The following is a 21,621-nucleotide window of genomic DNA, read 5'->3' as shown; positions in this document are numbered from 1 at the left end:
TATGTGGTGAAGTTCTGTTTTAACAGTGTACCTCATTCTCCAGCAGTATGCGCAGGTTGCCAACGTTTGAGCGTAGTAGCGGCAGGTGGTCATGGGGAAACCAGAGATTTCCCTACACCCCGCGCCCCTGAATTTTTTAGATTGCCCAATAAAGCCCGGCTACGAATAAATGACATTCTCGGGTAAACATAAACAAGCCCCCACCACAACTTCCGGCGCCACGAAGACTTCCGGTCCTTCAACGACTAAGGATGCAGCGACTAAGGTTAACCAGCCACCATGCAGAATTATATCTTTTGCTTTCATGATTTGTTGAGAACGGGAGGCATGCGCCTTTTTGTTGCAATTTGGATTCCCACAAAAGGGCGCATACGACCCTTTCTCTCCTCAAATCAGAAGCGATAACTATATCAATCGGCACAGTGGCTGGCGCAGAGCCTGTTTGCTGCGAAACCAAATGTCGTTTTGGCACCAAACCGGAAGCGGTGAAAACGGCATGTATACATATACTCATAAACACTATACCCCCTCGGGAAGCTCGGCACCATCTCAGAGGTCGATTTCACTGTGGGGATCGTCCTTCCGCCCTGGTACACTTTCGTGTAGACGTGGTACTGTCCTAGATCTTCATTGGCTCGAAAAAACGTACGGTGTCTTCTGTTTTAGGTACGAACCTCCAATCCCGCTCAATAACATCTCCGAAAGGAACATTGTACCCTGCGACTCCTGGGAATTCGACCTTGGCGACCACGGAGACAGCATCGTATCGGAAGTGAGCGTCAAAAGTCTGTACTACGAGCCTTAACACGCTTACGGCGACCCATAGTCATCGTTCCGCGTACAGTGTTAAAACAGAACTTCACTACATAGCTCTCTCCTAGCCAAGCTTCATACCGTATGATATCATTCTGTGTCCTGATTCGTTCAAAACAGGGGGAGGCCTCCTGGGACATGCATGACTGTCCTACACAGGCGCCTCATTCCATTTTCAACAAATCGGGGCACAAAATGACATCATTCGGAATGATGGTTCAGTGGAGAGCTGGGTTCTAAGAATGAGGCAATGCAAACATTTGTACAGACTCCCCGACCAGGGCAGCTAAGGTCGTTCAGTGTAGAGATAACTTGATGCGCAAAGAAAATAATCGGAACACGTCTATTGGACAGCTGGCAGCACCGTGCGCAGCGCTGTCCAATAGGCGCGTTCCGATTACTTATCTCGAGGCATCAAGTTACCTCGACACTGAACGAACTTGTAGGGATCGAATGCATCATCTAATACCCTTGCTGCTTAATTATCTTTTTTCAGTTATGAATCCCGATTACTTTGTGTCTTACTACTGTCATTGGTCGTTACGTGCAATGGCCTGAAGAACAGAAATGAATATCACGAGCATTCTACCAATAGTCGAGCACTTGATCCTGCACTCTTCATGCTATATCTACCATATCATTCATTATTATCCTTCATTATCATCACGACATTCATTTCTGTTCTTCACGCCTTCTTCACGTAATGACCAATGACAGGCGAGAGACAAAGCAATCGAGGTCGGTTACTTTGACGAGAATAAGGCACCGGTCGTAAGGAAATCGAGGTAACCCGCACCATGTTTAAAGTCGTGTCTCGTAGTTCTCTAAACCTAGCTGTGTTGGAGCGTTTTCTCGACGGAGAAACGGCGACAGCTCTGCGATTTTCCGCTCGACTCAAACAAACAAACAAAAAAAAACACCCGGACTTTTTTCGCCGACGACTGCGACGAGAAGATCGCGAAGGAAGGAAAGTACGCGTCTTTCTTGACCATTCGGGTGCTGACCGGAAGTGGTAGTGAGAATAGCAGACGGTAGAGGGAACCAAGCTTGATCGATTAAGCGTACACTCTTAGAAATGAACTTCATCGCATAGCACACTCCTACACTCTAAAACAGAACTTCACCGCATAGCACACTGTGCGCCAACCGCTGCCACGAATGATAGGGTTATCGCTTCTGATTCGAAAACAGAGGGGGGCGTACTGCTTTTTGTGGCAATTTGGATATATGAAAATTTTCACAAAAAGGCGTACGCCCCCCTCTGTCTTCCAATCACCAGCGATAACACTATCATTCGTGGCAACGGTTGGCCCGCAGCGTGCTATGCGGTGGAGCTCTGGTTTTAGAGTGTAGCTAATCATAATCTCGAACGCTACCGTTATCTGCGCTGATTTGTTGAAAACGGGAAGCGTACGCCTTATTATTATTATTTTACAATTATGAACAGCATAAGTGTCACGAAAAAGGCGTACGCCTCCCGTTTTCAACAAATCGGGGCAGATAACGATATCATTCGAGATGATGGTTGAAGCGTGCTATGCGGTGAAGTTCATTTTTAAGAGTGTACTTTCCGCGGTGGAGCAGACGTTGGTAGCCATGGAAAGGCCGTATTTGAAATACGTCAGTGGTGATTGGCTGAAGCTGATGATATTCCGGCGTTATATTGGTCCACATGGCAAAATATTGGTGCGTACCACTGTTGCGTTTTTGTATATCGTGTTAACTAATAAATTATATTCATGCATTACCGCATTCCGTGTTCCGCGTGCGAAATATTAACTATGCGTCGCATATGTTCCTCTATAGTCGAGGCTCGTTAGGAAAAAAAAAAAGAAACACCGGACTCCGCACGACAAACCCCGTGCCGGACGCGAACTACCGTATTGAAATCGCTCTTTGCGGCTGGGGTCGGCGATTTCCCGACCGCGGTTTGCCAAGACAGTGGGGAAAATACGAGTTTTGTTTCTCGACCGCAACTTTTCAGTGGAACTTGGTATGCAACAGTACAGGGGCTGTCCAGATCAGTCGTCTCACCTTCATACTGTCCATCGCAGCCTTCCAACCAATCGCTGGCCTCCTTTCGGACACGTAAGTAGAATACTTTGCCCGTGCTTTTCGTGCATGACCGCTTGTTGTGCTGATGGGAACAAAGAAAGAGAGGAAGCACCAGGGGCCGTATCAGACTTTTCTGTGTTTGCAGCTCTATGAGCGGTGTACCGGCACAGACAGATGGAGAGCAGGAAGGAGTTGGGAACAGGGGGGGGGGGGGTTAGTACGCGTCCTGGGCAGACTTCGGAGGCTAAACGGCTCCCAGTGTTTAGCATGGCCTAGGAGTTACCACCAACGAACGTTATGCTATTAATCTATTATGCCATCATGAAACATGTTACGCTATTATGGTAGTATATGTTTGAGAAAGGAAAAACAAAAATGGGACACGGGCACCGTCAGGGTGGGTGGCGGCTGCATCGCAAGCCTTCCAACTTACTTACGAAGACCATGTCGGTGCACGAGCGTAGGCGCGTTATCGGGTTGTCTGGGATCCTCGCGTGCTGCTCGGTACCCAGCGACCCAGCCGCAAAACACTGGAACCGAGAACGCGCTCTCAAATTGAAGCTGCCGAATCTTGTCCGCATCGCTTGCGTCCAAGTTTTGGTTGCGTCCTTTCCAAGTTTTTGACATCGTGTATCGTGCCACTAGTCAGCCCGTCCTCCACATCCCGTTGCAGTTCAACATGATTGCCCTCGTAGAACTGTTGCGCGTCCGTTATAGCCCACGACGTATATATTCGGCGACGCTTGTCTTGTAGTGCCGCGTCTTGGCGTTCAAGTTTTCGAATGCATTCGTTGGTGTATGATGTTTGTATCGCTATACGACGTCTTGTGTATCTACGCTGCAATTGCGATGACAGAGGCGCCTGCACATACTGCGGCGCTGGAAAGTGCACTCTGCTCACGCTCCGCCGGTGCTCCCTGCACTCTAAGAAAAAAAGGAGTACTTTTACTCCTTTTGGGGAGTAATTGCATTGCCACAAAAAATAGTCTCTTTCGGGAGTAAATGCACGGGAGTAAATGAATGTCACAGATGAAGACCGCATTTCACGCGCTGTTGGAGTCCCAGGTACATAATTGGTGCGCATGCATGAAAATACTTTGAAGCAAACCGTCAACCGTGATATATCGAGTGATATAAAATCTTGCGCCATACTAGGGCACAATTTGCGAAGAAAGATACTAACTGTTTCTTACTCGGTGTGGCTGGAAAATTGCTACGTTGTCTGAGTTATACAGCCTTATGTCGTTCAAATTGACCAGGACCACATATTTACGTAGACTGTCGCATTCAGGAGACCATTCGCAAAGTTTAGTGACAATTTGCAGTCCTGGGGAGTAAATGTCGGCACTAAATGTTGGGTTAGGGGACTAAAATGGGGAGTAATTGCAGACTAGGGGAGTAGAAGCTGCAATTACTCCCCGTTTTACTTCTTTTTTTCTTAGAGTGTGGGCATCCTTGATGTCGACGAAAGGCTTCAGGTTCTCTTCTTGGGTTCAGTACCTTCCCCAAAAAAAGGGCATCGGGGGGGAGGGAAGTACCGATGTTTATGGGAATGTGCACTGTGTGTGCCGAGTTGTATTGCGGACAGTCTCAGAAATTTTATGGGGAGGTTGCAAAAAATCAGGTGTGCGTGAGGATATCCATACTTGGGTCTTGATTTTCCTTCCGGACGCCAGGGGGGCATTTTTATGTGAGGAGGCTCAATGCCCAAGTTATCACCCGCATAGATAATGCGGCGAAGGACGTTAGTTCTGTGGCAGAAGATAAACAATCCAGAGCAGGCGAACAGAAGCGACATGTTGTATTTCTGGGGTTTCTGTCACAGAGGATGAGTATAGTTATAAGGTATGTATTGTTTAAGTGCAGCTCTGTTGGACATTCTTGCCGACTTAACATAAGAACCGAAACAATATTTCAGCTACGGACGCTATCCAATCATTTGCGTCTGTACGGCACTCCTTATTGTGGGCGGCTTCAGCGTGGTCTTCGCCAAGTCTCTGATCATGTTTGAAGTGATGCGTGCCATAGTCGGAGCCTCAAGCGGAGCCTTGTACACAGTCTCTACAGTTCTAAGTGAGTCCCTGAACTTAGCTTCGACTTAAAAGGACGGTCGTATCCGGAGACATATCTATTAAATATCACTGGCATCGGCAGACAATCTACTTGGCAAATGGTTTCGTCCGACAGTAAACAAACGAATTTTAAAGATCAGCGCTGCTGCTGCTGATTCTGTTTGGGTGAGCGGAAACAACTGGGATAAACGATTATCCTCTCCCATTTCACAGGAGCTCGCCGAGGAGCCTACACTGTTAAAACAGATCTTCACCACATAGCACATTTGTGTCCCGATTTGCTCAAAACAGGGAGGAGGCGCCTATCTGGGACAAGATAATGTGTCCCAGATAGGCTCCTCCCATTTTCAACAAATCAATACACAGCATGATATCATTCGCGATGATGGTTGGCTATGAGCGTGCTATGTGGGGAAGGTCTGGTTTAACAGTGTAGGCGCGGTTTCACCAACGCTGGTTAACTTCGAACCGAGATCAATGGTTGCTAAAACTCACAATGGTTGCTAAGGTTAGCACACAACTATTTTTTACAAACGTTAGTTGGTGACGTAATGAATGTTAAGGTGACAACAGACTCTCTTTAGCGGACTCTCTTTAGAGTCGAAGACTCTAGTCTCTAAGTCTAGTAGTCTAGTAGTTCGTCGAAGCAATTCAAGCTTGAGCAATTCAAGCTTTAGCAATTCAAGTAAAAGAAGCGTTGATCTCGGTTCAAATGCTACGGTAATCGGCGTTGGTGAAACAGGTCTATACGCCATGTACGCTGTGCACTCTAAAAACAGAACTTCACCGCATAGCACGCTGTGCGCCAACCATTGTAACGAATGGTAGGGTTATCGTTTCCGATTTGAAAACAGGGGGGCGGGGGGCAATTTGGTGGCAATTTGGATATATGAAAATTGCCACAAAAGGGCGTACGCCCCTCCCTGTCTTCCAATCACCAGTGATAACACTATCGTTCGTGGCAATGGTTGGCGCGCAGCGTGCTATGAAGTGAAGCTGTGTTCTTAGAGTGGCAGCTGAATTATTTGTCCCAGTTGGGGCGACGTCTCACCGCAGGTTGGTCTACTCTGGTCACATGATCTACAGGGTGTCTCAGTTAAATCCCCGGGCTAAATAATTCGGGGACGGGTGCACCAATCGAATAACTTTCTTTTTTACAAGTATCTGTCCAATACCACCTACAAGCGCACTGTGTGAGGGAGTGCGCTCATTATTTAAATAAAAATTCGGATTAGTTTCGTGAAAAACATAACTTCTAAAGCAGACCACCGTTGACATCAAAATGGTAACTACCCCTTTTGGAACCTTCAGTGGACAAGTTTTAGAGAAAACTCCGTCAGCGAAGCGAGTCATTGATTGCAGTAATTGGTTCCGGTTTACATATTGTTGTCGCGGCTGGTCGTGGTGAAGCGCGAAATGGCGCTTTCCACTCCCTTATCCACCACTTAATTACGTGTTCTTGAGCTCACTTCGCAAAGGGAACTGCTGAAGAAAACGAGGAAAGCATGTGATATCCAGGGTTGTTAAAGTTACTTTTCAAAAGTAACTAAGTTACAGTTACAGATACTCAGCTTCGAAAGTAATTACGTTACAGTTAGACTTACTGACAAGAAAAAATACTGAGATACAGTTACAAATACCCTGGAAAAGTATCCGAGTACGGGTGGAGTTACTTTTTGCAATTCTGTACGCAGACCATATCTTCCGCCTTTGGCCCATAACAGGTGTCACTCTAGAGCCGCAGAGACATCCCTTCTTGGGTAATCGTACGTAATTGCAGGCAAAACATTGAAAGGAACGCCTAAACTCGGCCATTGTCTTCACTACCGCCAAGCTAGGCCGCCAAGAGAGTGGCGCGGAACAAGGAATGTCACGTGCGAGCGCGAGGGCGTGAGCACCTGCAGCAAGGGCAAGGAGGAGTGGAGGTCGTACCTGGTGTCGGCTTGGGAGCTTCGACGGGTTGCTACAGCTTCTCACGCGCATGGTGGATCCCTAGTGTCGGCGGGCCCTTCGCGCCACCTCCTGATCGGCGACGGTGTTTCGTCGTTTTTACTCGAAAAATACTCAAAAAGACAGATACAAGTTACTGAAAAAAGTAATGAAGTTACAGGTAGAAGTGCGTGTTTGAAAATGTATCTAATATTTCCTTAAGATACACAAAGTATCTAAGTACACGTACTCGGATACTTTTACTAAGTTACTTAACAACCCTGGTAATATACGTTGTGATTCACTGCGTTTCGTCCGTGCGATCATAACAGAGAAAGGGCGCATATCACTCAGATAAGCGGGGTGGGGGGCTGGCGAAGTCTCTCTGGCGCTGTTACTTTTTCGTCAGCACTCCCCGTTGCGAAGTAAGCTCAAGAACACGTAATTCATTGGTGGATAAGGGAGTGGAAGAGCGTCAGTTCGCGCTTCACCACGACCAGCCGCGACAAGAATATGTCAACCGAAACCAATTAATTACTGCAACCAATGACCCGCTTCGATGGCGGAGTTTTCTTTCAAAGGTGTTTATACAGAAGGTCCCAAAAGGGGCAGTCGGCCATTTTAATGCCAACGGTACCCTGCTTTAGAAGTTGTTTTTCACTAAACTCATTTGAATTTTTATTTGAATAATGAGCACTTCCCACTCACTCACACAGTGCGTTGCCTGTAGGTGGTATTGGACAGATACTTGTAAAAAAGTTCTTCGATTGGTGAACCTGTTCCCGAATTTTTTAAGCCGAGGATTTACCTGAGACACCCGGTATATCTATATGATCTGATACACTACATGTCGTTACTTCCACTACACTTTTGTGGTTCGGAAACAAGCGGCGGCGCTCCGTTCTTAGTTTTCCTTCCTCCTTGCGTCCCTCCCAAGCAGACGTAGAAATTACAAGGAGAGAGGATAGAAGAAAACCTCGGAGAAAGAGGAATTGAGGAGAGCAAGGGAATTTTATGGAGACTTTATGGGGATGCCTTTCATGGCGGCTCGGTTTCTTCTTCGCCATCTTGGTTTCTAGTTATTATGAGAGTTATATGCTAACAGAAGACGTGAGAGGGGCGACTCGCAGAGTAGAAAGGCTTCATTTCCGCGAATTTCGTCTGCTTCGCGCGGTATCCCTTTTCTCAAATCTGTGCACTGATTTTTCTAAAACCTTGATATGGAGAATGACGTTTTCACCTTTCCGGCATACTCTCAACATCCGACCTCTGCTCTTGCCGTGTATTCTATCATTTTTCAATTATCATTCAGATATCATCATGTCATATATCAATCATTATTCAAAGTAAGCCACTATTTCAGATGGAAATTTCGATACTGTGGTCAGTGGTCAACGAGAACTAAATTGACATCGTAGTTTCGGAATCGACTGGAACAGATGCGACCGTCCCTTTAAGGCAGGCTCCTTAACCAGAACTACAAAGTGGGTGTCGCCCGGTGGATGCCGCTAATATGCGTTGAAAGTACACTGTTAAAACGGAACTTCACCGCATAGCATGCTCATAGCCAACCATCATTCCGAATGATATCATTCTATGTATTGATTTGTTGAAAATGGGAGGAGGCGTCTGGGACACATTATGCATGTCCCAGATAGGCTCCTCCCCCTGTGTTGAACAAATCAGGACACTGAATGATATCATTCGGAATGATGGTTGGCTACACTCTTAGAAATGAACTTCACCGCATAGCACGCTCCTAGCCAACTACAATCTCGAATGAAATCGTTATCTGCCCTGATTTGCTGAAAACTGGAGGCGTACGCCTTTTTTGTGACAATTATGAACAGCATAAGTGTCACAAAATAGGCTCCGCCCCACGTTTTCAACAAATCAGGGGCTAGAACGTTGTCATTCGGAATGTTGGTTGGCTAGGAGCGTGTTATGTGGTGAAAGTCATTTTTAAGAGTGTAGGAGCGTGCTGTGTGGTGAAATTCCGTTTTAACGGTGTAGCATGAATGGCGTTAGGCGTTAAAGGGGGTATGAACTCTACCATTCCGCCGACTGTGTCGGCTCCAAACGGCTATTGTAACTTGTTGGCTGTGACACCTTTTGTATGGACGAATCTGATAGGTCCGTATCTTCACCGCATACAGCACGCTGCCAGCCAATCATCACCCTCAATGACAACGTTCTCACTCCTGATTTGTTTATAACGGGAGGCGGAGTCACTACACAACATAATGTTTTTTATGTAGATGGGTAGAATTCCAGCGAACCGGTAGAGATGTAGGAAGGGAGTTGCCTCAGGACAGAAGCCGCAGAAGACGGCGGCTTCTGTCCTGAGGCATCTCCCTTCCTATAATGTTTTTTTATGTACGTCATTGTGGCTACAAAATAGGCTCCGCCTCCCATTTTCAACAAATCAGGGACGAGAACGTTGTCATTCGGGATGATGGTTGGCTGGAAGCGTGCAATTTGGTGAAGTTCATTTTTAAGAGTGTAGAGCAGAACGTTATGTGTACCTCCGCGTTGGTGACTGATTGGGTGCTACAGTTCTTCAAATGATGTAACAATGGATAAGGGCATTGGGATGCGCGGTACGTCTACACTCTTAAAAATGAACTTCACCGCATAGCACGGTCCTAACCAACCATAATCTCGAGTGATATCGTTATGTGCCCTGATTTGCTGAAAACGGGAGGCGTACGCCTTTTTTGTGACAGTTATGAACAGCATAAGTGTCACAAAAAAGGCGTACGCCTCCCTCTTTCAACAAATCAGGGCAGATAACGATATCATTCGAGATGATGGTTGGCTAGGAGCGTGCTATGCGGTGAAGTTCATTTTTAAGAGTGTACTCGCCCGTATCCGAAAGAAGGTGCATTTTTGTATTAACGCTGCACATGTATTGAACAGTAAATTGAAATAGAATTACGAAGCTTAGAACAACAATATTACACCCTTAGCTAAATACCCGCAACTTACAGGAGTTCTTACCTCCTTTAATGTTCCGTCTCCCGACTAGAAAGCAATGCAGTGAGTAAGGATATCTTGCATTTGTGAACTCCGACATCCCCTAGTCTGTTGAGAGCTTTCGGTAATACGCGTTGGTATTCCGCGGATCGTTAAAGGGGGCATGTTTCGAAAGTGAACTTGTTATCCATGACGACAAATCATTCTTCTTCCTAGTGAGTGAATGCGTACCTTTAGAGCACCTCACAACCTATATCATCCTCGTCCAAGGAGGATCGTTGGTGTCAGGCTTGGAGTTGACTGCTGTCGACAGGGCATGGCACTTGGGATTCCGAGCGCTCCAAGTGGTCATTATGGTCACTACGTCCTTCACCATTCTCGCAGTGCCGTGAGTGTTCATTGTCATCCATAGCCGTACACTGCTGATAGTGGACTATGGGACCGTGTCGAGGAATGCCCCCTATTGTCACACCACCATAATGGGCCAATAATATAGTCATAAATAGACAGATTTTCGTACCGCAGCGCGGACCGGACCAGATGCGTTCTATAGAAATGACGCTGAAATCTAGGAATAGCTGCTTACCACTTTGTGTCGACTAACCACATGTATTGCCGCTGCGTTACCGTACGGAAGCGCTGTAGTCAGCTTGTGATGCAAAGTGAATCAGGGAAACTGAGTGAAGGACATTGATGCCTTGTGCGGTCACAGTTTTCGTTTTAAACGCGTGCGATGCATAGCAGTTGAGTTCACCCACCCGCTCACAGGTAGCAATAGACGAGTTCAGAAAATCCCAGAGTGCTTAGCGTCGCTTTGAACTGTGGGAGTTCACTAATACCAAAGAAACGATTGGCCTCCAAACTATGGTGACTAGATGAATATTGTCTGGTGTGAGGAGCGCCGCAGCCGAGGCGGCCCGTTCGCGGAAGACGCCGTCAGGTGGCGCGCCAACACGGATGTATGCGAAGATTCTTCCGAAGCGCGTCTGCTGAACGGGTCGTTTTCGCCCGTGTGGCCGAGAAAGTTTGCGGAGGAATGGAACAGTGAGGGTTAAATATCAATGGCAAACGAATAGCTTAAAACACATTGAAGATCGCTTATCCAAGCATGCAACGGATCAGGTACTCAGTTTGGTATGTCCCACGCGTAGCTGGGAGTGAACAAAGCTGATGGCAACTTCCCTTTTCAACTTTGATATCTCTTCCTTTTATCAGGTTACAACAAGGCCGGTTGATCTTTTTGTTCCTCGATGTATAAAGTTTCCTATCAGTCAGTGAAGACACGATCATGTCCAAACTTCAACATGGTAATGCCAAAACAAGATTTATTATACACAGCAATAGAAATAACCTGTTTCGTCCCCTCATCACGATATATATGTACATACATATCCACACAATGAAAACAAAGAATATCTGTACACGAGTCTGAATGCTCACATAAGTGTATTCACTGGAGACGCGCCTCCTTTGGAAGTTTCTGCTTTTGCTCCGCTCTGCGTGAGAACGGTTAATGCTCTTTACGAGGAAGTGCATTCTCATCACAGCATAGAATTTTACAATGTTCATCGTGAAATATTCACTATGGGCTTGACGGCCAACATTTCCATAAGGCTCCCCCTAGCCAGTGATGGGCAAAGTACAAAGTACTAGGCAAAGTACTCCAAGTATTCATCAAGTACACTGTGAATTTAATTTGTATCACTTTGCATTTCACAGTTTATAGTATATGTGTCTTGCTTTTTTGGTAAAACTTTAGCGAGCATTCTTGACAAATGCTCTAATGCCATAAAGTCCTAGCTTAAGTGCTAACCTGTGAATATGAACTTAATCAGATGACATAATTTGCAGTTACATGAAGAGAGGTAATCAGTCAACTGGGCTGTTCAGCGCTAAAATGACGGCAAGAAGACGAAAACACACAGATAGCGCTATCTGGGTGTTTTCGTTTTCTTGTTGTCATTTTAGCGGTTTTAGTAGGGTGCATTTTTGATACTCTTTTGTGACTTTTTGTCTGGAGTCCAGTTTGGGTACTTGAGTACTTGATGGGAAAGTACTCGGAAAAGAGTACTTTAAGTACGATACAAAGTACAGTCGACCCCCGTTTATCCGGACGGTGCCGTTCCCGGCGAAATCGTCCGGATAGCGGGGCATCCGGATAAATGAAACGAGCGAATAGAAACGTCCTACAGAGCAAGGTTTAATTAAAACACAGAAATCTCGTCAATGACAGCTGTTACATAGTAGTGTAGGCACTCGATTCCTGCATACGTTTGTTAATTGCATAGAGTTGAGCCACGCTGTTGCGCTGCTCGAAGAATGTCGGTGCGGACGCAAAGTGTGTCCGAGCCTTGTTTCTCATTGGCGTAATCGGCACCGTCTTGCTGCACATCATCGGAGGCAACAGCAGCAATCACACCGTCATCAGTCATAGCTGCACACGCGTCATCATCCTTATCAACGTCAACGTAGTCAGAAACCGCAGCATCATCTACGGCAGTCGCAGTGAGCCTCTGCATCAGGGATCGCAGCTCAGCTAGGGGAATGTCTTCATCGGCCAACGGGCCGTAAGCAGCAGGCCCTTGGGTTGGAGTATTCCCCTCTAGAACCGGACAGTTGCTCGAGATATTTCCAAATGACTCGACTGGTCAACAAGACCCAACGCACACAAATAGAAAAGGGGGTCATCGTGCACGGTTTTGTCTCCCCTACGGAGGAATGTAGGTCCCTGACGTGTGACGGGAATAACCCCAACACAGCGAAAAGGGTGACGAAGCGGGGTCAGCGTCTCCTCGTACTCACGGTAGTCCGGATATCTGAAGCTGGATTACAAGAATTTTCGACTTTCGTTCCCTGGAATTCTTGTCCGAGTCCGGAAGCTGAAGTCCGGATAAACGAGAACAAAATACATGGAGGAAAATCCGTTCCCGTGCCTTTTGTCCGGATACCGCGGGATCCGGATAAATGAAGTCCGGATAAACGGGGGTCGACTGTACACAGTTTAAAATGTACTTAAGGTAAAGTACAAGTACACAGAAATGTACTTAAAGTACTACTTGGGTACTTGGTACATCAAGTACTGCCCATCACTGCCCATAGCACATGCCATGACTTCTAGTATAGGCTGTCTGCGTGCCTTTTACGACATGAAAAGAACCTTGTGAAGATATCTTCAAGTTTGGAGACAAGCTTGAAGAGTGTTTATGAACAGTAGCGTAGGCCACCCATATTGAATTCTTTCATATACGACGACGGATGGTCTGCGCTCTGTTCGTTTTTGCACGCTGCTTTTTCTTCACACTGGCGTTAGATGTCTTCTCAAGGTTCACCATTCCACAAAACAGTGGCCAGCCAACGATAAAGTAAAATAAAGCACTTCGAAGACGCGACAGCGCCGTTATCCCACCCTCTGATACGTCACGCACGAACGAACTCCGCCTGGGGACTAGCCAGAGCGCACAGAAACTAGCATACCTCCGTGGAGCAGCGCACCTGGTGGCCGTCTTCCGCAACAGTCCCGCTCCGTCGGGTAGGAGGCTGCGGCCGCTCCTCACACCAGACAATATTCATCTAGCCACCATACCCAAACTGTTCCGATTTCTTCCCTACCGGTCCATTGTCCACGACGTGTCAAGGTCAGCGAAAGCAAAATGTGAAGGATTACCCCCCGCTCAGCAAACGCCCAGGATGCAACGCGTGCGCAAACAGCACTGGGATTTTCTGAACTAGTTTATTGCTATTTGTGAGCGGTTTGAGGAACTACGCTATACATCGGAGACATTCAGAGCTCAGTGGACGTCTCAGCACGACACTGCCTGTTTGACCGTAATCCCCGAAATATGATGTCACTTCTGAAATATAGCTTGTGATTGCAGCGTATACGGACATACGGCTGGACATTACGGAGTTGTATGGATTCCATAAATAAGAGACATTGTGATATGTTGTTTGGATGTAGGAGACAACGTTATCCGAATTCAGTTAAAATGAAACGTATCTTTCATTTTAACGGAATTAAAACTGTGTCGTCGCATTCTAGATCCAATATACGCGCCATAACAATCCGAGAACATCTCAAGTAGCATAAAACGCAAGTAGAACTTTGTAATATAATGAGCCAATACTAGCCAGAACTTGACCGCATAGCACGCTCTTAGCCAACCACCATCCCGAATGACATCGCTCTGCCCCTCGATTCCTTAACAACGGGCGTACGCCTTTTTCTAACACCTATGCAAGTACGTTAATTGTCACAAAAAGACGTACGCTTGCAACACACTTGTTACCGTACGCCGAGTACACTCTTAAACCAGGACTTCACCACATAGCACGGTGAATACCAAACATTGCACAGGGTATGCAATTATCACTCCTGCACACTTAAAATTGAACTTCACCGCATAGCACGTTCCTGGCCAACCATAATCTCGAATGACATCGTTCTCCTCCCCTTTCTCCTCCCCCTTGCTGGAAGCGCGAGGCGTATGCCATTTTTGTGACAATTATGAACTACATAATTGTCACAAAAAGGCGTACGCCTCCTGTTTTCAACAAATCAGGGGGAAGAACGATGTGATTCGAGATGATGGTTGACTATAGGAGCGTGCTATGCGATAAAGTTCATTTTTAAGTGTGCAGGAGTGATAACGCCATACCCAGTGCAATGTTTGGCATTCACCGTGCTATGTGCTGAAGTCCTGTTTTAAGAGTGCACTTGGCGTACGGTGACATGCGTGTTGCAAGCAGTACGTTAAATAATGCGGCTATCAGTTGCCTCACGGCTTCGCTCTACACCTGGGTGAGCACAAGTGCTCTACCACTTATGCCTACAATTACATATTACATTCTACAGGAAGGGATGTATCCTTTAAGATACGTAGATGTATGATATAACTGTCTTTCTTTAGCTACCTCCATGAATCACCCCAGTGGCTGGTAGTGGCCCAGAAGATGCTGGAAGCAGAACAGGTGGTGTTAGAAGCTGGTAGAATCAACGGACTTAACCGTCTAGATGTCAAACATGAGGTGGACAAAGCCATGATGAAATACGAACGGGTACGTAACGCTCTACTCGTCATGTTCACTAGATGTATAGGAGAGAATGTGTAAAGAGAGAGTGCGTGTCCACCGGAAAGACACCGACTTGCAAGCAGAGCGTCGAACCGAAACGTTTTTCGGTTTGTTTCGGGTTCGGCCATAAAGGTTCAGTTCCGGTTCAGCTCCGGAGTTCACGTATATCGGTTGGATTAACCTGCTTAGAGGCTGTAAACCGGTTCGGAACCGGTTCGAGGTTCTAATATGCTACAAAATTATAGGTAGCCACTAAAAATAATACAAGATCTCTTAAAAGTGAACCGTATGGCCCGAAAAGCTCCGAATTCTTTCCGAACCGAATTCGGGACCGAACTTTTTTCGGAGAACAGAATTCCGTGCCGGATTCGGCCCGATCTGGCCAAGCCAGATTTCTCCTCCGAAATGGGAAGTGACGCCAACCGAAAAAGTAGAAGCATCCAATAGCTATCCAGCCGGAAGGAGAACCATAGCAACGATGACGTAGCAATGGGGTTGACTGTTGCCGTGTGTGCGACTTCTATAGCCCTATGAATACAGGAATTGTCTCATTGACCTGGATGGTTAAAAGGCGATGTTCCCCAAGGCCAGAAGTCTTCGGCCGAAATTCGGGGTGCATTTCGGTAGCATGCGGTGATGCACAGAAAAAAGTTCGGTCCCGATTTCGGTTCGGCCAGTTTTCGGCCAGTTTTTTCTGCCATGCGGTTCACCCTTTAGTTACGTTTTTTATGCATACATTTCTGTTTTTTGACCAACAGCACCCTCTTTCATCCCTTCCCCGAGCAACGTGCCTCCAATCCAGGCAGGCAGACCGCTCGAATCGCTACGTCCCCCCCCCCCCTCTCCAGGATATAATTTAAATTGCGAAAAACAAAAAATAAGATAAGAATAAAACGATACACCTAGATTATAACGATTATACGTCATCTGAAAGTGGAACGTACTTTTTATGTAGCATCTTCATATTGCAAAAGAACTAGTCACTAACATATATATATATAGTTTGATTGACTTCACTCGCCGAAATTTGCATTCACCTCCCTGTGCTTCCTTTCGCCTTCTTTGCGTCTGCGTTCTGACAGACTGGCGCAACTTCGGCCAGCGTCTACACGTCTAAAATCGAAACTATAGAAGTACGCCATGCCGCAGCCGCCGCTGTCAGCGCCGGAGCACTTCCAAGTTGCAAATGGAAGGACTGAAGTGCTGTGACAGGCGAGTCGTGGCACACTTGCAGCAGCAGTGCAGTGCAGCCTTGTTGAACATAGTGGTTCTTTGGCTACGTTTTAAATGTTCCACTTGATGATGTTACGACGTACTGCTGCTGCAAACTTTCGAAGGTAATAATGACAAAACATGTTTCTTCTACCGGGTGTTTCAGTTAAGTCCCCGGGCTAAATAATTCGCGAACCGGTGCACCAATCGTTTCGTTTTCAACTTTCGTTTTTACACGTATCTGCTACAAGCGCAAAAGGACGCTCTTCCACTCCCTTATCCACCAATGAATTACGTCCTTACACCAATGAATTACACCAATGAATTACGTCCTTTTGCGCTTCGCCGCGACCAGCCGCGACAAAAATACGTAAACCGAAACCAATTAATTACTGCAAGAAATGACCAGCTTCGGTGGCAGATTTTGCTCTAAAAGGTGTCCACTGAAGGTCCCAAAAGGGGTAGTACCCATTTTAATGCCGACGGCGCCCTGCTTTCGAAGTTAGCTTTTTTCACGAAACTCATTTGAATTTTTATTTAAATAATGAGCGCCTCCCGCTCATTCACGCGGTGCGCATCTTGTGGGCGGTATTGGACAGATAGTTGTAAAGAAAGTTATTCCATTGATCCACCGGTTCGCGAATTATTTAGCACGGGGATTTAACTGAAACACCCGGTATAAGCGGCGGCGAGAGGAACCTTTCCTTCACCCTGGGCCTTGTATGTCCCGCGCTACCGAATTGACCGCCAGATCTTGAGTATTATGTCACATAAAAACGGATGTCGCCAACAGACGATGGGATAGATAACATGCGGCACACACCAACCCGAACCGGTACCCCGAACCGGTAACCGAAGTTTTTCGATCGGTTCGGTTCCAGTACAGCCCCAAGATGGCGCTATATAGCGATTACGGTTCAGTTACGGTTCAGTTCCAGCTAAAAATAACGGTTAATTCCGGGTTTTGGTTCCGGTTCGGTTCGACGCTCTTCTTGCAAGCATAGGTGCCGACTGCGGGGGGGCGCGGGGGCCCTTGCCCCCCCGGAACGTGAACTAGGGGGGGGGGGCGCCTCCCCCGGGAAGTCCAGCTAAGAGACTGACACCAACCTTTGGGGCTCGGCGCGCCCGGGTCAAAAGAGCGAAGAGGCACCAACCCCAAAAATGCATCTGGCAATTTGTAAAATATGTATCCGCCCGCCATACTCATTGTCACAGTAGAAGAGGAGGTGAAGAAACACAGAGGACGACACAACACATAGCCTGAATTTCGCCCAAAGCAATCAGATCAATGAAACGAAGCAGTCGAAAAGGTACCCGCAGCTGCCCGTGAGGTGTAACGGTAGTGTCTTCGGAACGCATATCCGTTGGGAGCGGGTTCAACTCCCGCTGCTCCATTTCATTGACCATATTCATATATTGCGTGCATTTCGAGTCAAACACCGAGGATTCAATGCATTTTGTTCCTTTTGCACTCAGTTTTCAAAGGCGTAATGCCTTCAGTTGTGCACATGTTCACTTTATACGTTGTTTTTTTTTTTTCGTTCTTCCTTCCTCTTATTTCTATACCAGTTCTGCATACATCACAGGCTCCCGCCAGAGTGTGTGATTCTTCAGCTTTAGTTTTGTGTTCTTCATTTTTCTTTTCCTTTTCTTTCCTTCTTTTTGTTTTCTTTTGCGTTCTTCTTTTCTTTGCCTTCTTTGTCTTCCTTTGTCTTACTTAACAGGCAAAAATGGGAGAAGTCTAGCACTCGCAAGTGAATAAAATAAGTATTTAAAGAGATTGAAACATTTATTTTACTGAAGAACAAGCTTTCGGATTTCGCCCCTTTAGTATTGTATAGTGCATACCCCCCCCCTTTTTTTTACCAACTCCAGGGCCCGCTAACTTCAAACTGTTACATATACCTTGCGTTCTCAGCAGACATGTCACAATTTCTCCAGATTTTATTTTTCTTTGCTCATTACTTTTTTCTTTCCTTTTTTTTACCCATTTTAAGGTTGTACAACTTTTGCAAAACTCCTAATAGCCTATAGCCTTTTCTCAGTTTCTGTACGTTAGAATGCAGGCTAAACACGAGTGCTGCCATTGTTTATCTTTCAAACCCCAGCAGTGTAATATTTCTTCCAGCGGTCTTTTTTACGATGTTCGCTCACCTGAGATCTCTCAACGGTTTTGGTCTCCGGTAACGCTCCGACTGTACATCGCTTTCTTTTATATTTTCGTTTTCGCGCCCTCAGTCCTCCCTAATAAGAATTTGTATCTCCTCCTCACCACCTTCGCTGTCCCCTTTCTCTGATGCACATTAGTATAAACATCTCTACCAAGTGTTCAATGTATCGCACCTTATGAAGGACGGACTCCGTCCGAAAGCTTGTTCTTCAGTAAAATAAATGTTTCAATCTCTTTAAATACTTATTTGTCTTACTTACTTCACGGTGCGCCCTTGCCCCCCCGCGAAAATGAAAACTCTTCGCCTTTGCTTGCAAGTCTTCGGGAAGTCGTGCCAGTGCAGCGTAATAGGTAGCGCACATGAATGGCAATCAAAATGTGTGTGTTCGAGTCCCGTAGCTTTTCCGACAACCGCCTTACTTGAATCTTTCTAGGGTAGCATTGCATAGTGCATGCATACATATTGCATATGCATGCACGGCATATGGTACATGCATTGGTAACCGAGCTGTATTGGAATGTATTTCAGAGGGGATGTTGCAAAAAAAACAAAAAAAGGAAAATAAAAACGGGGGAGTGTACACCCCTGTGGGTGATCAAGGAAATCAGCTTTTAGCTCTTGCTTCCCGCATTGTAAAAATGTGAATAAACAGACATTCATTCGTTCGTTCACTCACTCACTCATTTATTCATTCATTCATTCATTCATTTAAATGTAACTGCTGAAGAAAATTAAGCGCAGCGCGGTGGCGGCGCGGGGGCACGAGGGATACGAGCAGTATCGTGCACTCCTGTTTGCTTGTTTCGAGTTCAGCTTCTGAGAAGGAACGGTACGCTCTGTTGAAGGGCTCTTTGAAGTTAACTTTGTGCCAGAGCCAAAAGGAAGGTCTAGACGATGTTCAAGCCTTGTCGCCCTCGCACCTGCTAGTGACAGTGGAATAGGGATTATTTGCTACTTCACGTCTGTGAATCTGAGTCCTCAGGCCTCTGCATACAACGTCTGGCAAGATCCATTTGTGCTATTAGTATAGACCAGCGAAAGTAGACCAAGAACGTTGTGGAAATTGGCCAGGGTCCACCAGGTACATACTGGTCGTCATGGGCGTGTCCGTTCATGCACCCTCAAGACTGCCACCGGAGTTTGTATACGCCTAATTCAGTTGCTGCATCCTCTAGAAATAATAATAATAATTGTGCAGTGATGTTACACGTAAGGTTTGTCTGCCTGCATCCTCTATAGAAGTCGACAAAGCCTCTAGAGGTCAGCAATAACAGCAGCGGCCGGGGAAGTGTTGAAGATGGTTCAGCGCAGCACTGGGGGCACGAGGCACACGTGCTGTATTGTACATTCTTGTTTGATGGCTTCGAGTTCAGTAAAACCTTGGAACTTCCTGATCGTCTGTTCTGCCCTTGCATAACAGTAACATTGTCCATGTGTACATGTTTGCAGACGAAACGACGCCAGGTTATATTCAAAAAAGGATGTTCGGCCCTCTTCGGAGAGTTCTTCCTTCACAGGACTCTCATCATTACAGTGGCCTGGTAAGCGGCGTGATCCTAAGTGTACTTACCCTGTTGGAAAGGGGGAGGGAGGGGGGGTTAATCGGTTTTATTGCATACCTCCAAGATTCTAGTGCATATTTGTCCGTGCTCTAGTCACATGCTTACGGGAACCAACAAGAATGGCAGAGGCTCCTCAGACCACGGTGTGTTCGAGGGATTTATCTCGCCAACTGCAGAAAAATTTCCCCCAGCTTTCTTACTATATGGCCTGCAGATGAGCGCTTACATGATGTAATGAGCCACGTGTACCAAAGTGTCACAAGTCCGAGTCTGCTCTATTGTAGATGTCGCTGTATCTCACGGTGAAACGTAGGTCCCGAAAGATACAATGTCCTCGTGATGCGATGTGCTTTGTGCTCCATCCGTATAGCGCAGTGCTTTCCCCCATCATACGATGTTCCCGCGTCTGTGGTTCTACTGTATTATTCGTTGCCTGATTTTGCAGGATCTCTCTCTCCACCACTTTCTTCTTGTTCCGTCGTCGCCTAGACGAGGAGGAGCTTGCCAAGACCATTTCATGGTCCTTACTAGTGGAGCCTTTAACCTTGTTTGTCAGCTACGTTGTTGCAGTTAATGTGGGCAAACGTTTTACCATATCTGGATCCTTCATCGTGTCCGGGATCTTCTGCTGCGGCTTTGCAGTTGTTCAGTCGGGTACGTTAAATCGGTTACACATCGGTTATTTTGCATCACCTAGCTCAGGGGTTCTCAACAGGTTGCGAATACCCCCCTGAGGGGTGTTTGGGAATGTCGTGGCGGGAATGACACCATGTAACATTCGCCTCCCTTGCGCTCGCTCTGCGGCACTATCATTTACCTATACAGAGCATCCCCCTTAACACCTCGACGGTCTTTCGCGATGGCTCCTGGATGCGCACTCTACAGGGCTATTTAGTGGTAAGGTCGCCCACCACAAACAACACTCTCAAGAAACTTGGAAGAAGCAATAAAATGCGTCCAGTTTTTCTGCGTGGGGGATAACGCCTTGATGAACGGCAAAAGGGGTGCACGGAGCAAAAAGGTTCTGACCTATCCTATGTGGTTTGTTGTTAGAAGAAGTCTACATGCTAACCTCGTTGCGTGCGCACCCATTCTGGCGCACCTGCCCCACTTTCGGAATAAACCCGTCCCGTGCACACGCACTGTTGCTGCCTCCCAGGTTTACTGCTTTCTCACAGGTTATGGGCCCAGAACCCTAGAACTGTGGATATGGGAGACAGCGGCAAGTTTACGGTTGCAAAGCTCACGGACGGCAATTATCAGGTCTGGAAGTTCAAAATGAAGATGTTGCTGACCCGGGAAGGAACGTGGACGTACGTGGACGGACCTACTCCACAGACACCTTCTGGAGACTGGACGGCTGGCGATGAGAAAGCGCAGAGCACGGTTTGCCTCAGCGTTGAGGACAACCAGATTGTGCACATCTGTAATTGCGGCTCAGCGAAGGCGATGTGGCAAGAGCTACGCAAGGTTCATGAGCGAGCAAACCTTAGCAATAAGCTCTACCTGCTAAGGAAGCTCTACCAATCTAAGTTAGCGGAGGACGAAGATATGCAAGGCTATATATAAGGCGTACCTTGGAGTTAGTCGAGCGGCTGAGAGGGATCGGACAGGAGACCACGGATTTCCAGGTAGCGGCTCTTTTGCTCAGTGGTCTCCCGGAGAGCTACGAGGCGCTCGTGACAGCCCTGGACGCACGGCCCGACGACGACCTGACGGTGGAGTACGTCAAAGGAAAACTCGTGGACGAGTATATGAAAA

General features: G+C 46.8%; 1 protein-coding gene across 3 annotated transcripts in view; it reads left to right on the top strand.

Annotated features, from left to right (window-relative positions):
- Nucleotides 1-21,621, top strand: part of LOC135395346 (organic cation transporter 1-like) — a 30,242-nt gene that overhangs the window by 1,017 nt on the left and 7,604 nt on the right. For 2 of the 3 annotated variants that reach the window (XM_064626581.1, XM_064626583.1), the window contains exons 3-9: nucleotides 667-772; nucleotides 2,798-2,901; nucleotides 4,787-4,941; nucleotides 10,062-10,233; nucleotides 14,753-14,900; nucleotides 19,748-19,839; nucleotides 20,306-20,514. In XM_064626581.1, the coding sequence (XP_064482651.1) occupies nucleotides 667-772; nucleotides 2,798-2,901; nucleotides 4,787-4,941; nucleotides 10,062-10,233; nucleotides 14,753-14,900; nucleotides 19,748-19,839; nucleotides 20,306-20,514 (986 nt within the window). The remainder of the gene's footprint in view (nucleotides 1-666; nucleotides 773-2,797; nucleotides 2,902-4,786; nucleotides 4,942-10,061; nucleotides 10,234-14,752; nucleotides 14,901-19,747; nucleotides 19,840-20,305; nucleotides 20,515-21,621) is intronic. The other variant, XM_064626582.1, reaches the window with a different exon arrangement.

Source organism: Ornithodoros turicata, chromosome 5, assembly GCF_037126465.1.
Source record: "Ornithodoros turicata isolate Travis chromosome 5, ASM3712646v1, whole genome shotgun sequence".
NCBI classification, from domain to species: domain Eukaryota; kingdom Metazoa; phylum Arthropoda; class Arachnida; order Ixodida; family Argasidae; genus Ornithodoros; species Ornithodoros turicata.
The sequence above is the reverse complement of the archived record's forward strand: the minus strand, read 5'-3'. Positions and strand labels throughout refer to the sequence as shown.